A 15,343-nucleotide genomic window follows, 5' to 3' on the forward strand; every position below is an offset into this window, starting at 1 on the left:
AAGGCATAAGAGCAGGTGGCTACAAAATTATTACAGAAGTGCAGGAGGTACTACAGTTAATTTTATACAATTATCACTTATTGCTGCATCTGTTTACACTTGTCTCAAGTGCGAACGATGTTGTGAATGGTCTGCTTGTGAAAATTTTTATAAATTTTAACTTTGTATAATAGATTCGTGTATATTTTATGGTACTGACAAAATAAGACTATTTTCTACATATGTTTTGTGCATTCATATACACTTAGCTTAAATTTTCAGTATTTCTAGCCTACGTGGTTCATCTGTTTACCAAATTGTTGCGAATCTTAAAAAAAATTTTCCGACATACTTGTTGAAAAAAAAATCCGTGTATAAGTGGACCTGCACACTTCAAACCCGTGTTGCTCAAGGATCAACTTTATATATTTGATATAAATCGGCAGGAATCTGTAAACTAAATTAGTAGCATTTATAACATCAAAACACTAAGTACATAGGACCAAATAAAAATATTCCAATTTTCTACACTGAAATAATACAAAAATTGCTGATAAAAAGATGTACATAAATGAAAAGGTGTAACATGCCCATAGACTAGAAGTCTCAATATTGTTAAAGTGTCCCTTCTTTTGAAATTATATATTTGATGTAATGCCCATTAAAATCTCAACTTTCCAGTGTGGAACAGTTGAAAAAAAATCATTCAAATATGTATATGAAAATGCCAAGGACCTAGAATTGCAGTGACAATTTTGAACAAGAACAAAATTAGAAGACATATATCACCAGATGTCGAGACTGTTTACCCTGAGAATATTTGGTGTTCAGTGGAGTAACAGAATAGATAATTTAGAAATAGACCCCCATATATGATCATCTCATTTATCATAAAAATATCACTACAACACAAGGGGGAGGGGAGGAGGCCTCCTCAATTAAATGATGTCGAATAAATTGCATATTTGTATGGAAAATATTGATTTGACTTCTACCCCACACCACACATAAAAATGAATTTCGGATGGACCATAGACCTAAAAGTGAAAAGTAAAATAGTAGACTTGCAGAAGAGAATGTGGGAAAGCACCTTTATGACATTGGATCAGGAAAAACATTTCTTAAACTGGGCACAAAAAAAACACTAATCATAAAAGACTGATTAGTTGTTCATTAAAACTAAAGTCTTCTATTCATCAAATAACATCAAGGCAAGCTGGAGATGAAGAGATGGAAGTTTGTAACGTAAGTATCTAAAAAGTACCTTGCACCTCGAATATAGAAAAAAAGTACAAGTGAACAAAGAATTTCCAAATTTAAAAACATGGCCAAAAGTCTCGAAAAGGCACTTTTCAAAAGAGGATATTATAATGTAAGGGCCTGCCCCTCCCAGAGGAACTTGCTTGTGGAATCTGGATGTAGGGGTGGGGCAGGGTGGAGACATCCAAACGGTGGGGTGAATTGAGATCCGATTGGCCACCTGTGTAGGGGCGGGGCTCAACCAACCCCATAAAGGTTGGTGTGCGAGGCTGTCAAGGGAGCAGGAGAGCTCTGGCGGGAGCAGAAGGAAGAGTCAGCGGAGCGGAAGAGCTGTAACAGCTCTTGTAAGAGCTATAACCATCAGCAACAGTCCTGCCGCCAGTGGTCCCTCTGCCAGCAGTCTCCAGCCACCTGCAGCTTCGAGCGCCTGTGGCCCCATCTCCGGTGGCCCCGAGCCCAGCCGCTGCCTGCAGCCTCCAGCTGCCTGTGGTCCCGCCTCCGGCGGTCCTGCCTCCAGCGGCCCCAAGACGCCTGCAGCCCCTGGACGCCAGCGGCCCTGAGATGCCAACAGCCCCTAGCCGCCAGCAGCCTCGACGCAAAATGCCTCGCCACCCTGAGCCACGAGTGGCCTTGTCCGCAGTGATGTCTCCTCTGGGTGGCAGCCTTGTCAGAGTGGCATCGTGGGGAGCAGAGGTTGTCATCCGGGTTGTCCTCCTTGTCATCGTCGCCTCTTTGTCGTCGGGAGCGGCCTCCTCCGGGAAGCGGTTTTGTCCAGAATGGCCTCTTCTTGGGAGCGGCCTTGTCCGGGGAGCAACCTCATGGAGCAGCGGCCTCGTCCTGGGAGTGGCCTTGTCCGGAGTGGCCTCTTCTTGGGAGCGGCTCTGATCACGGAGTGGCCTCATCTGCGGAGCAGCCTCATCTAGAGCAGCCTCGTCCGGAGCGGCCTTCTTGGGAGTGACCTTGTCGGGATCATCGTCATTGCCTTTTTGTAAGAGATAGCCCTGACCGGTCAGTTTGATTCTTGATGCTTGGCGCGAAATAAAGTTTTGCTTGACCTTCGCTTTGTATCAGTCTCGTTCCTTTGATCACGGACCCTAACAATAAAAACCAATAAGCACCTAAAAGGAGATGCAACCTCATTAGCCACAAAGAAATACAAATTAAACCTATAATGAGATAGTGCCATACACTAGAATCAGGCTGTCACCTTTCCTCTCCATTGCTCTATTAAAGGTGGCCTGTGCCATCTCCATTCCCTAACCCTGTGGACACACTTCAGTTGTCATTTGGATCCGTGGACCTTGCTCCTCTTCTTGAAATGCTTGGCTCTAAGGCAAGAAAGAGGGTTTTATGTGTGGTGAGGGTTAGGAAGTAGAAAGGAGCAGCCAACAGAGCAGGCATCAAGTTATGTCAACCCTTTAACAGCACAGTCTTTTAAGGGTAGTTCTTCAAGGTTTAACTCTCAAACTTTTCAATCAGAAGCTGGTATATTACATCCAGAGGAGCTGCTTGGCAACCGTTTCTTGGCAACCGTTCTCAAGTTCCACTATTAAAAGTCAATCAGGGGGCGCCTGGGTGGCTCAGTGGGTTAAAGCCTCTGCCTTTCACTTGGATCATGGTCCCAGGGTCCTGGGATCGAGCCCCACATCGGGCTCTCTGCTCAGCGGGGAGCCTGCTTCCCTTCCTCTCTCTGCCTGCCTCTCTGCCTACCTGTGATCTGTCTGTCAAATAAATAAAATTAAAATATAAAAATAAAAAATGAAAGTCAATCAGAAATGGTCATTTTAAACAGGGTCAGATTATTCACTTGTAATGGGAGAGAAAGTCTATCATTTGTCCAATACCCTCTTCCAAATAGATACATGTTTTAACATTGTGGGAGGGGCACTGGATTCTCTTTTCTTCAGCCTCCACCGAAGTTCATCATACTTTTTTGGAAATCAGGTCCATGGCCTGTTAGGGTCTTCTGGTATCAGTGCTGCAGCCTCTAGTTTCTCATTTTTGTTCCAGGACTCTTAGTAATTCCAAACTAACAAGACTTCATTTATGGACCTGGGTACTGTTGGTGGTTTCTTCTTTCTATAATCCATCATAACACTGTTCTGTTGAGGTTGTAGGTGGAACTTTTCACCATTGTGACCTTTTCCTTAGTGACATGTTGAAAACAGAACTTCTCTTGAGGCTTGCAGACTTCTGGTCCATAGCCTGGACACAACTTCCAGACACTGTTGGATAGGTTTCTGTCTGAAATTACTGCCTCCTCCAAATGAAACCAAGAGAGTGGGGGGAATTAGGTGCTGGGTAACTTCTTTGGAACCTAGGCAGCATCAGAACCGATTCCCATTTTCTTAGATCCGTGACTGCCCTTACCCTGCCAATGTATTAGGGTAATTCTTGGTATATAACAGATGTCCAGTAAATTACGTCCACAAGTAAAAGAGATCGGAAAAACATAAACAGGAATGTTTATGTAAATATTACATGCTCACTGGAAAGAAAACCTATGAAATACAGAAAAGTGCAAAAGTCAAACAAAAAAAATACTAGATACTCCACCTCTAAAACAATCATTACCTTTTTGGAGACCATCCTTTCATTCATGGTTCTAAAGAGTTTACACAAATACAGTTTTACATTGAGTTTCATACATGTTGCACTTATATAAAAATTCCAGTCCTTTCCCGTACTTCTGTCTTCTCTTTTCCATTCCTTCAATAATAACAGCCTGGTATTTATTCTTCTAGTATATATACTTGTTTCCATGCTCGTCACATACACATATATACATAAATGGGTGTGATCATTAACAAACATGAAATCCTGTGCACATAAAGCTCTGTAATAAAGTAATTCGTTATTAAAATTGTGGACATACCTTGAGATCAACTAGTGTACATATAACTAATTTTAAAAATCACTCTCATGCTGTTCCACAGAATGGTTATATCACCATCTATTCAACCATTCCCCCATTAATGGTCATTCACTTTGTCTCCACTTGGTTTTCTACTTGCCTCTATAAACAATAGTTCAACAAAACTCCTTAATTGTATTTTTATGCATTGATGATGTTACTTCTGTAGGGGCAGGTTCCCAACATGAGACTGCTAGGTCAAAGGATTTTTATTTTAAAAATTTATTTAAAAATTATATATTGCTGAATTGCTGGTGGAAATATAAGTTGATATATAACCTTTGTAAAAGTAGATGGTTTCCCAAAACCCACTAGCAAAAGATCTCTTAATTTTTGCCAACTTCACAAAGTCAAAGTGACAGCTCATTGGTTGTCTTAATTCATATTTCCTTGAGTACTTCTTAGATTCATTAACATTTTCAGAGATAATCGCCATTTACTCCTTCTATGACTAGCCATCTAGTCCAGATGGATTAAAGACTTAAATGTAAAAAATAATCAAAATCTTAGAAAACAAATTTAGGAGACTATTGTATAAATTAGGGATTAAGGAGACCTTTTTAACTTTTTTACATTTTCTTTTTTTTTTTAATTTATAATTTTTTATTTTTTATAAACATATATTTTTATCCCCAGGGGTACAGGTCTGTGAATCACCAGGTTTACACACTTCACAGCACTCACCAAAGCACATACCCACCCCAATGTCCATAATCCCACCCCCTTCTCCCAAACCCCCTCCCCCCAGCAACCCTCAGTTTGTTTTGTGAGATTAAGAGTCACTTATGGTTTGAAGGAGACCTTTTTAACTTTTTAAAAGAGTAAAGTAACAATCTAAAAAGGAGAATATATAAATATCTTACTGTGAAAAATTAAAATGTTAAGTTCTTTTACTATATTAAAAAGCATAAAGACAATCACTAGATTAAAAAAATTTGCAACACATGAAAAAGGATTAATATTTCAAACATATAAAGAGCACATCCAGATTTCTAAGAAAGACAAACCAATACAAAAATAGGCAAAAAATATACAGGCAATTCACTGAAGATGACTTGTTCAGTAAGTATGAAATCTGGATGAGTATTTTCATTTGCCCATTATTTTTCTCTATTGTGAATTTCCTTAGACCTTCTAAGATTTAATATGATGGTATGCTTTAACACATTCTTATGTTTCTAAAGTATCTCTCTCTTTTTAAAAGACTTTATTTGAGACAGAGCCTGAAAGAGAGAGCAAGAGCAGGGGGAGGGGCAGAGGGAGTTGTAGACTTCCCGCTGAGCAGGGAGCCCGATGTGGGGCTTGATCCCCGGACCCCGGAATCATGGCCTGAGTGAAGGCAGATGCTTAAACAACTGAGTCACCCAGACAACCCCTCTAAAGTATCTCTTAAGTGTGTATTTTCTCTGGTGAATTGTCCATAAAAGACACAATTGGATTTCTCTTGTGGTGCTGGCATCTGGATGAATGCTTTATTAATCTTTATATTAGCTGAATTTCTCTTTGATGGATTCTTTGATGTACAGTAAGGCTGGAGCTACTCCTAAAGGCTTTCCCACAGACATCACATTTATAGGGTTTTCTCCGCTATGGATTTTCTGATGTTCTGTGACATGTACCATGTGGCTAAATGCTTTCCCACAGTCATTACACTTAAATGATTTCTTTCCAGCATGTGTTCTTTCATGGTTATTAAAGACTGTCTTATTTCTGAAAACCTTCACACACTCATTACATTTATAGGGTTTTTCTCCAGTATGCTTTCTCAGATGTACAGTAAGGTCTGAGTTGGTTCTGAAGGCTTTCCCACATTCATTACCTTTATAGGGTTTTTCTCCAGTATGCACCCTCAGATGTACAGTAAGGTCTGAGTTGGTTCTGAAGGCTTTTCCACATTCCTCACATTTATAGGGCCTTTCCCCAGTATGAATTCTCTGATGGAGAGTTAGCTGCGATAGAGTGATACAACCTTTTCCATGTTCCTTACATGTATAGGGTTTTTCTCCAGTATGTGTTCGCTTATGCACTGTAAGGTATGAACTACTCCTAAAGGCTTTTCCGCAGACATCACATTTATAGGGTTTCTCTCCGCTATGGATTTTCTGATGTCCTGTGACATGAACCATCTGGCTAAATGCTTTCCCACAGTCATTACACTTAAATGGTTTCACTCCAGTATGTATTTTTTGATGCTTATTAAAGCCTGAGTTACTTGTGAAAACCTTCCCACACTCATTACATTTATAGGTTTTTTTCCCAGTGTGCCTACTTCTTTTATGTACAGTAAGTTGTGATGTATTAGTGAAAGCTTTCTCACATTCAGTACACTTATATGGTTTTTCTCCAGTATGGGTCCTTTGATGTACAGTAAGGTATGACTTAGTCCTGAATGATTTTTCACAATCACAGCATTTATAAGGTTTCACTCCAGTATGAATTTTCTGATGCTCTTTGAGATTTACCATTTTGGCAAATGCCCTCTCACCGTCGGTGCATTTATATGGTTTCTCTCCAGTATGAATCCTCTGATGTACAGTTAGGTGTGATTTTATTCTGAAAGATTCCCCGCACTCATTACATAGGTAAGGTTTTTCTCCAGTATGAATCCTCTGATGTATAATTAGGGATGAAGAACGCATGAAGGCCTTTCCACATTCATTACATTTATAAGGTTTCTCTCCTGTATGCATTCTGTGGTGTACGGTAAGGTATGAATAATTAATGAATGCTTTCCCACATTCATTACATTTATAGGGTTTTCTCCTGTGTGAATTTTTTTATGTCGACTGAGATATGATGGCTGGCTAAACATTTTTCCACATTCATCACATTCATAAGGTTTTTCTTTAGTGTGAGTTCTCTGATGTTGAATGAGTAATGACCTACAATGAAAGGACTTCTCACATGTACTACATTTATAGGGCTTTAAGGTAAGTTCTGAGGCAGGCCTTATGGCTTTGTCGCCTTTTGTATCCTTGCAAAGTTTCTTCCCCAGATGGGTATCTGTAATCAAATTTAAATTCCCAGTGAAATTCTCATGTGTTTGGCATTTGCTGTGGGGTTCTTCTGTGATAATGCCTGCTTCAGGAAAAAGAAGAGATCCAAATCTAAATCTTCTTTGACCAGAGGGAATTTTCTTGTGAGTAACTATTTTTTGATTCAAATGACTTTCCTGACTATTTTGCAATCTTAATATCCTTTCATTCCATTTCCATAATCCTCCTATTCTGGAGTTCCAAAGACCATTCTCTGTGAGTTTATCTATTACGGTCCCTTGTGATACATCTTCAGAAACATCCTCTGTTGATACAGCATTCTTGGTTGCAGGTTTGGTCTCCAACTCTGGGGGAAGAAAAAGATAAATCAAATGACTTCTATTTCTGAAGTTAGGAAGATCTCAGTAAACAAGAAAATAAAACGGAAACCTTAGCTGATAATGAATATAAAGTTTTAACTGCTTGCAAACTGGCCTTGTTTTTAAGAAGAAAGACGTATGTTTGAAGGAGGCCAGTTGAGCCAAAAACCAAAGGAGCAAATTCACTTTTCCCCTACAAAAAAAAAATTCATTCATGGGAACCCTCCTAGAATTTAAGTATCTCAAATACTTCTCTTCTCATTCCCTTTATAATAAACTTTTTTTTCCCAGACCTTTCTTCATAGGTTGTGATTATTTTTTTGATTCCCATTTACTCTACAAACCAGATGTTGCTCCCAACCATACTTTCTATTTGTTCTCACTCGTTTGCTAGCTTTTTAAATGATGCCTTTCTCAACTTTCCGTGTCAGAGAAGCTTATTCAAATCTTTTTATGTAGTTTTTAATAAATCGCTAATAGAAAACAACACTTTGATTTTTCAGAAAGTAGGCTGAACAGTAAATTAGTTAAAATTAATGTTTACAGTTATTAATACTTCAAATAGTGATATAATAATTTTGAAGGGTAGTTTTGTAACCTTTTTATGTCTTAAGATCATGCCTAAAATTCTGTCCAAAAAAATTGGATAAAAACTACTTACACACTGAACTTAAAGCCATGAAGCATTCCACTAGCCACAAAAGGTTTTGATCTAATTAGTTTTAAACATTTAGAAATAATTGCCTGAAAATTAACTAGAAATTTAAAAGAAATATAAAAGTACAGAGTGCCAGAGTGGCTCTGTACTGACTCTTGATCTCAGCTTGGGTTTTCTCAGGGTTGTGAGTTCAAGCCCCACGTTGCACTCCATGTGGAGCCTACTTAAAAAAACAAAAAGTATAAAACTGTTCTAAAAGTAAACTATTGGGGAGCCTGGGTGGCACAGTTAGTTAAGTGTCCAGCTCTTAATTTCAGCTCAGGTTGTGATCTCAGAATTGTGAGATCGAGCCCTGGGTTGAGCTCTGTGCTGTGTGGAGTTTGCTTTAGATTCTCTCTCCCTCTCCCACTTCTGCTTCAGTTCACTCTCAAATAAATCCTTTAAAAAAAGGTAAAATATTTGGGCACGTGGGTGGCTCAGTTGGTGAGTGTCCAACTCTTGGTTTTGGCTCAGGTCATGATCTCATGGGTTGTGAGACTGAGCCTTGCACTGGGCTCCACACTCAGCAGAGGGTCTGCCTGAGGATTCTCTCCCTCTGCCCCTTCCCCCACGTGTGCACTCACGCATGTTCAGTCTCTCTCAGATAAATAATTTTTTCAAAAAGAGTAAAATTTTAAATTGTATATACAAGCAAGTTTTAAGACAACCATCCCACAGTGTAACCTTTTTTTAAAAAGACCAAGAGTTGAGGGGCGCCTGGCTGGCTCAGTTGGTAGACTGTGCAACTCTTGATCTCAGGATTTTAAGACTGAACCCCATGTTGGGTGCAGAGATTACTTAAAAATAAAACCTTAAAAAAAAAAAAAAGAAAAGGTTTGAATTCAAAGATACCAAAGAGGAGAAGCCTAGAACCCAGTTCACTTAAATGTCTAATTAAACTGGGGATGGTTACAGCCTTTAGCCTAGCAGCCCACCAAAGCAAACAATTCTCCATGGAAAAAGATTACACAATCCAGAAGCTCAAACTATTTGTACAGGTTTTCATATGAATGCTTGACAATGAAAAACAACAGGCATACAAGAAGATAAAAGTCTCATTAGAAATAAGTCAAGAGAGGGGCACCTGGGTGGTGCAGCTGTTAAGTGTCCGAGTCCTGGTTTCGGCTTGGAGGGTTTTGAGATCAAACCCTGCACTGGGCTCTTTGCTGAGCCAAAGAGAGTGTTTATGTTTCGCTCTCTCCCCTCCCTGTCCCCATTCTCTTTCTCTTTCAAATAAATCTTAAAAGAATAAAAGAGAGAGAGAGAGAAAAAAAAAGAAAAAAGCCAAGAGAAAAAAACAGATAATAGAAACAGATGTAAGGGGCGCCTGGGTGGCTCAGTGGATTAAAGCCTCTGCCTTCGGTTCAGGTCATGATCCCGAGGTCCTGGGATCGAGCCCCACATCAGGCTCTCTGCTGGGCGGGGAGCCTGCTTCCCTTCTCTGTCTCAGCCTGCCTCTCTGACTACTTGTGATCTCTGTCGAATTAAAAAAAAAAAAAAAAAAAAAAGCATCAGGCCATCATGGCTTCCCTAATGAAATCAATGTATCTTAAAAATATCTATCTTTCCCTCTCTCACAGCTCTTTCTACTCTCCTCAAGATAAGCTGATGGTCTTGCTTCTTACTTTTCTTTCAATTCAGAATCTATTATAATGCCTTGATCTTCCTATCAAGGGTTGACCTATTATCTGCACTTGCCTACTCCATCCTTCCTAGTATTACAGCAGAAGAGGCGGCCTATCTGTCTGTCAGTGGTAAATCCCTCCTTTTCCTTTCTTGAGTTTATGCCCTTTAATCTTCTCACACACTTTAGTTTTCATTCTTCACTGAGTCCCATCTTGGTCTTTCTTTCTTTCTTTCTTTTTTTTTTTTTTAAGATTTTATTTATTTGACAGACGGAGATCACAAGCAGGTAGAGAAGCAGGCAGAGAGAGAGGAGGAAGCAGGCTCCCCACTGAGCCATCCAGGTGCCCATCCATCTTGGTCTTTCAACATCAATTTCTCCCTCTCCACTATGGCATTATTCTTATCAGCACTCAAATATGCCATACAAACTCCCATCTCAAAAATAAGACAAAAGAGTTTTGTTCTTCATTCCGTACTTTCCTGTAGCTACTGCCCCATTTCTCTTTCCCTCTTCATGGTGGTGGGGGGTATCTTCTCCTAAGAGTCATCTAAACCTTCTAATGTCACTTTTCATTTACTCTTTTAAAAATACAAATTTTCTTTTTTCTAATTATTTTTATTTTTTTAAAGATTTTATTTAATTGTCAGATAGAGGGGGAGAGAGTGCACAAGCAGAGGGAGAAGCAGGCTTCCCGGTGAGCAAGGAGCCCAATGTCGGACTGGATCCCAGAATCCTGGGATCATGACCTGAGCCAAAGGCAGATGCTTTAAAATATGTAGTATTTCCAACACTTAATGTTAATGAAAATGACTGAAGATGACACAAACAAATGGAAAGGTATTCCATGCTTATGGAATGGAAGAACCAGTACTGTTAAAATGTCCATACTACCCAAAGGAATATACATATTCAAAGTAATTCCTATTAAAATATCACCTACATATTTCATAGAATTAGAACAAATAATCCCAAATTTCTATGGAACTAGAGAAGACCCCACATAGCCAAAGCAATCTTAAAAAAAAAGAACAAGGGCTCCTGGATGGCTCATTTGGTTAAGCATCTGCCTCTTGATTTTGGCTCAGGTTATGATCACCAACCCCTTTAAAAAAAAAGAGAGAGAGAGAGAGAAAAGAACAAAGCTGGGGGTTTCAGTCTCAGATTTCATGATATATTATAATGTGGCAGTGATCAAAACAGTGTAATACTGGCACAAAAACAGACATAGATCAATGCAACAGGACAGAACAGAGAGTCCAGAAATAAACCCATATTTAAATGGTCAATTAACAAAGGATGCAAGAATATATAACAGGGAAAAGACCGTGTCTTCAACAAACAGAGCTGGGAAAACTGGACAGCTACATGCAAAAGAGTGATACTAGACCCCTTTCTTACACCATGCAGAAAAATAAACTCAAAATGGATTAAACACCTACGTGTGAGAGCTCAAACCATAAAATTCCTAGAAGAGAACATAGGCAGTAATTTCTTTGACACTGGGCACAGAACATTTTTCTAGATATATCTCCTCAGGCAACGAAATCAGAGTAAAAATTAAATTACTGGGATCACCCAAAGCTAAAAAACTTTATGCATAGTGAAGGAAATCACCCACAAAACAAGAAGACAACCTACTGAATGAGAGATATAATTGTAAATGATATATTTGATAAGGGCTTAAAATCCAAAATAAAGAACTTAACTCAACACCCAAAAAACAAATGATTCAATTGAAAATGGGGAGAAGGCAGGAAAACACATTTTTCTGAAGAAATACAGAACGGCTGACAGAAACATGGTAAGATGCTCAACAACACTACACATCAGGAAAATGCAAATTAAAACCACAATGAGATATCACCTCACACATGCCAGAAAGGCTGAAATTAAAAAACACAACAAATAAGAAATTTGGTGAGGATGTGAAGAAAAAGGAACCCTCAAAAAAACAAAACAAAACAAATCAAAAAAACAAAAAGGAACCCTCATTCACCACTGGTGGGAATGTAAATTGGTGCAGCCTCTGTGGGAAACAGTAGGTAGGTTCCTCAAAAACTTTAAAACAATTATCATATGATCCACTCATTCCACTACCGGGTACGTACCCAAATAAAACAAAAACACTAATTTGAAAAGGTATGTGTACCCCTTTGTTTACTGCAGCATTTTTTATAATAGTCAAGCTATGGAAGCCACCCAAGCGTCCACTGACAGAGGAATGGATAAAGGAGATGTGGTGTGTACATACAATGGAATATTACTTGGCCACCATAAAGAATGAAATCTTGCCATTTGCAACAACATAGATGGACCTAGAGGGTATTATGCCAAGTGAAATAAGTCAGTCAGAGTTTAATACAGGAAACAAAACAATGAACAATGAAAAAAAGAGATTAAAGAAAATCCCAGACTCTCGAATACAGAGAACAAACTGGTGGCCACCAGTGGGGAGGCAGGTGGGGGATGGGTGAAATAGGCGCAGGAGATTAAGAGCAAATTTATCTTGATGAGCATCGAGTGATGAACAGAATTACCGAATCATTACATTCTATACCTGAAACTCATATAAAACTATGTTAATTATACTTGATTTAAAAATCTATAATATTGATACATGAAAAGAATATGTATAACACCTACTGAGTTACCGATGGCATCATGATAAAATTCTCGAGTGAGCTAGAATCCACTTTGTGGATTCCATCTCCACTATCAGCTTAACCCAAGATACAATCTCTGCCTAGACTATCGTAACAACCTCATTACCTGGTTTAATGTCCTCAAGCTCGATTTCCACCTAACCCACTACGCAGAATACAGATATCCAATAAATATTCATTAAATACATAAATACTGTATTTTGACTTTCCACTGGTTCCTTGTTTGTATTTTCAATTAGCAAAGAATCTGGAGGACAAGAGGAGCGTGCCCCCAGAATTGCAGCAGGCTTACAGGGGAAGAAAGTTAAATAATGAGTAAGTAGGTCTGGCTTAAACGGAGAGTGGGGACCCTTAGAAAAGCGTTTTCAGGAAAAGTAATGAAGGAAGAGATGTCAGAAAATGGTTAAACAGATGAGAAAAGTGTAAAGTTAAAGTTAACTTAAGAGACAGAACTGAAAGCGGTGCTTCCTGCATGTCTGAATGAAGGAGTAATCACGAAGATCATGTCCTCAAGAAAGTAAAGTAGCATGGGAATCAAAAGCAGAGAGGAGAAACAACAGGACAGGGAAAAGGAGAGAGCGAGCAAGGGACGGAGAGGCTCCCTTCTTCTGAGATCGTTTAGAGCAAGGATACTGCCCAAAATATTTCAGAGGTTCTGCTCCATCCATAACCCATGAACTTGAAAGAAATCCACTCCTCCTGGTTCTTATGCACTCACCTGGGTAGGGGGTTCTTGCAATTTCTCTCACTACCACCCATGGTCCTTTTCCAGCCTCCAAATGAGATATCATGTCTGGTTTGGAAACTGCGAGCCCTGTTCAGAGAAAAATGAATAGGACTTGACTGTGTCTAGGAGTAAGAACTACTGCCAAATTTACTCTCAGCTCTTAATCTTCAGTGCAGAGTGGTTATTATGGAAGGTTCTAGAGATGCACTGCCCAATACAGTTGTCAACAGCCACAGGTGGCTATTTAAATTTAAGTTAGTTAAAACTATATAAAATTTAAAATTCAGTTATTCCATTGGACTAGCCAGATTTCAGGTTCTCAGCAGCCCCAAATATCTAGTGCCTGTCATACTGGACAGCACAGACACAGAGCATTCTATTGTACAGCGGTGTTACAGATGATTACAAAGGAGCCCAACACTATGATCCTAGGTTTTCTGGGATTATAGATCATGGGAATAATCTGCATTTAGAAAGAAAACGAACACATCTGTTCCTTTCTTTCTGGAGGTACTGATAACTCCCATTTATAAAAATGATCAGAAAAAAGTTCAGTCCTAAATCTGGGGAGCTGTCAACAATCTCCAAGATGCCAATGAAATATGTATTTCTTACTCTACAATCGGTGGGCTACTTAATTAAGAGCAAAGGATAGCATGATCCCCAAAACATTCCCCTCATTTGAGATTTTAATGCCTAAACTCTAAGTCCAGGTCAATTAAGTACTTTAGAGGCTCTGTATCTTCAGCACACCTGATCAAGAGGGTAGGTACGGGAACCGGAAGTTATTCTCACCCAGGGAGACAAGATTCCTATAATTCTCTAGCATCACATCCTTGTGTAGGTTCCTCTGTGAAGGGTCCATCAACCTCCACTCTTCTAACGTGAAGTCTACAGCCACATCTTTAAATGTCATGGGATCCTAACATAAATACACTGTGATCACCCAGGCACTACACAGGGAGACCTGTTGGGCAGAATGATACATATAAAACTGGAGGAATACTCCAGAAATCAGAATCACCAAACGACCACTGAAGTCAACCAGTTCAACCCTCAGAGGCTGAGGGAATCTCTCCAGCAATAAGAACTTAAAACCACAAGACAAAGCCCATTCAATTTCCTGATTTTTACTTGAAGCAGGATTTTCTTTTCAGATTACTCAAAATCTAGCTTTCTTTAATTTTGAAATATTGGTCTTAACTATATTATCTGGAGTCAACAACATGGTTTCCTCCTTCCCTAGAAAGTCCTAACATCTGATAACAGCTAGTAGTTTCTACCCAAATCATCCTTTCTCCCTCAAAACTCTGGCTTATCTATACTATCTGCTCTTTCTCAGTACCAAATCTACATAATATGACTTAATAAAACATACAGTTTATCATTCAAATTGTAGATATAGAATATCGTAAGCTCTGTCTTTGAGCAAGAAAAAATAAGAAATCATGGGCACTCTGGAGAACTTTTTCGGTCAGGATATGAATTATACATGTGCTTGTGTAAAAAAATGCAAGAAGAAGCCATAAAATTTTTTTAGTGGTTACCTGTTAGAAGAAGAAGGGAACAGAGAGAGTGCAGAGGACTGGAATTAGAAGCTAGACTCTCTTGAATATTTCCTGCTTTGTAGACCATGTCAACATATTATGAAAAAAATTAAAATTGTAAAGTGTTCCCTAAAAATTAAAAGGAAAATGAAACCAGTTTGAAGCACAGACATTCATCAAAGATGAAATATTTTAAGTGACTTTAAAACAACAATTTTCTGTATATCCTTTGTGAAATATACCCCAAGAAGAAAAAGAATGGCAAAAAGCAAAAACTGTTTCGCAATAAATAATCATACTGTTGGTGGTAGTGAAGAAAATGCTATTTTGTAACTGCTGTGTGCATAGTGTTTGCTAAAGCAAATCAGTATACTGATGCCACTGAGAACCAATAAATTTGGCATGACGGAAAGAAGTTATAATGTGATACTGGTGAGATGATGCAATAACTTCATAGAACCAAATTTGAATTGGAAGTATCAGTATAAACTCATGAATTATTTTAGTTTTAAGGAAGAAAATAAAATATATTTCCTAGTTTCATCCATGGAAAAGGCCTAAAAATACAGACAAT

At 38.8% G+C, this 15,343-nt stretch overlaps 1 protein-coding gene across 1 annotated transcript; it reads right to left on the reverse strand.

Moving 5' to 3' along the window:
* Positions 1-3,681: 3,681 nt before the first annotated feature.
* Positions 3,682-14,363, reverse strand: LOC131816118 (zinc finger protein 624-like). The gene is given in 4 exon segments (XM_059148504.1): positions 3,682-6,905; positions 6,908-7,495; positions 13,214-13,309; positions 14,018-14,363. Coding segments are annotated over 4 exon segments (2,070 nt in total). The 5' UTR covers positions 14,139-14,363; the 3' UTR covers positions 3,682-5,640.
* Positions 14,364-15,343: the final 980 nt, after the last annotated feature.

This window comes from Mustela lutreola, chromosome 15, assembly GCF_030435805.1.
Source record: "Mustela lutreola isolate mMusLut2 chromosome 15, mMusLut2.pri, whole genome shotgun sequence".
NCBI lineage: Eukaryota > Metazoa > Chordata > Mammalia > Carnivora > Mustelidae > Mustela > Mustela lutreola.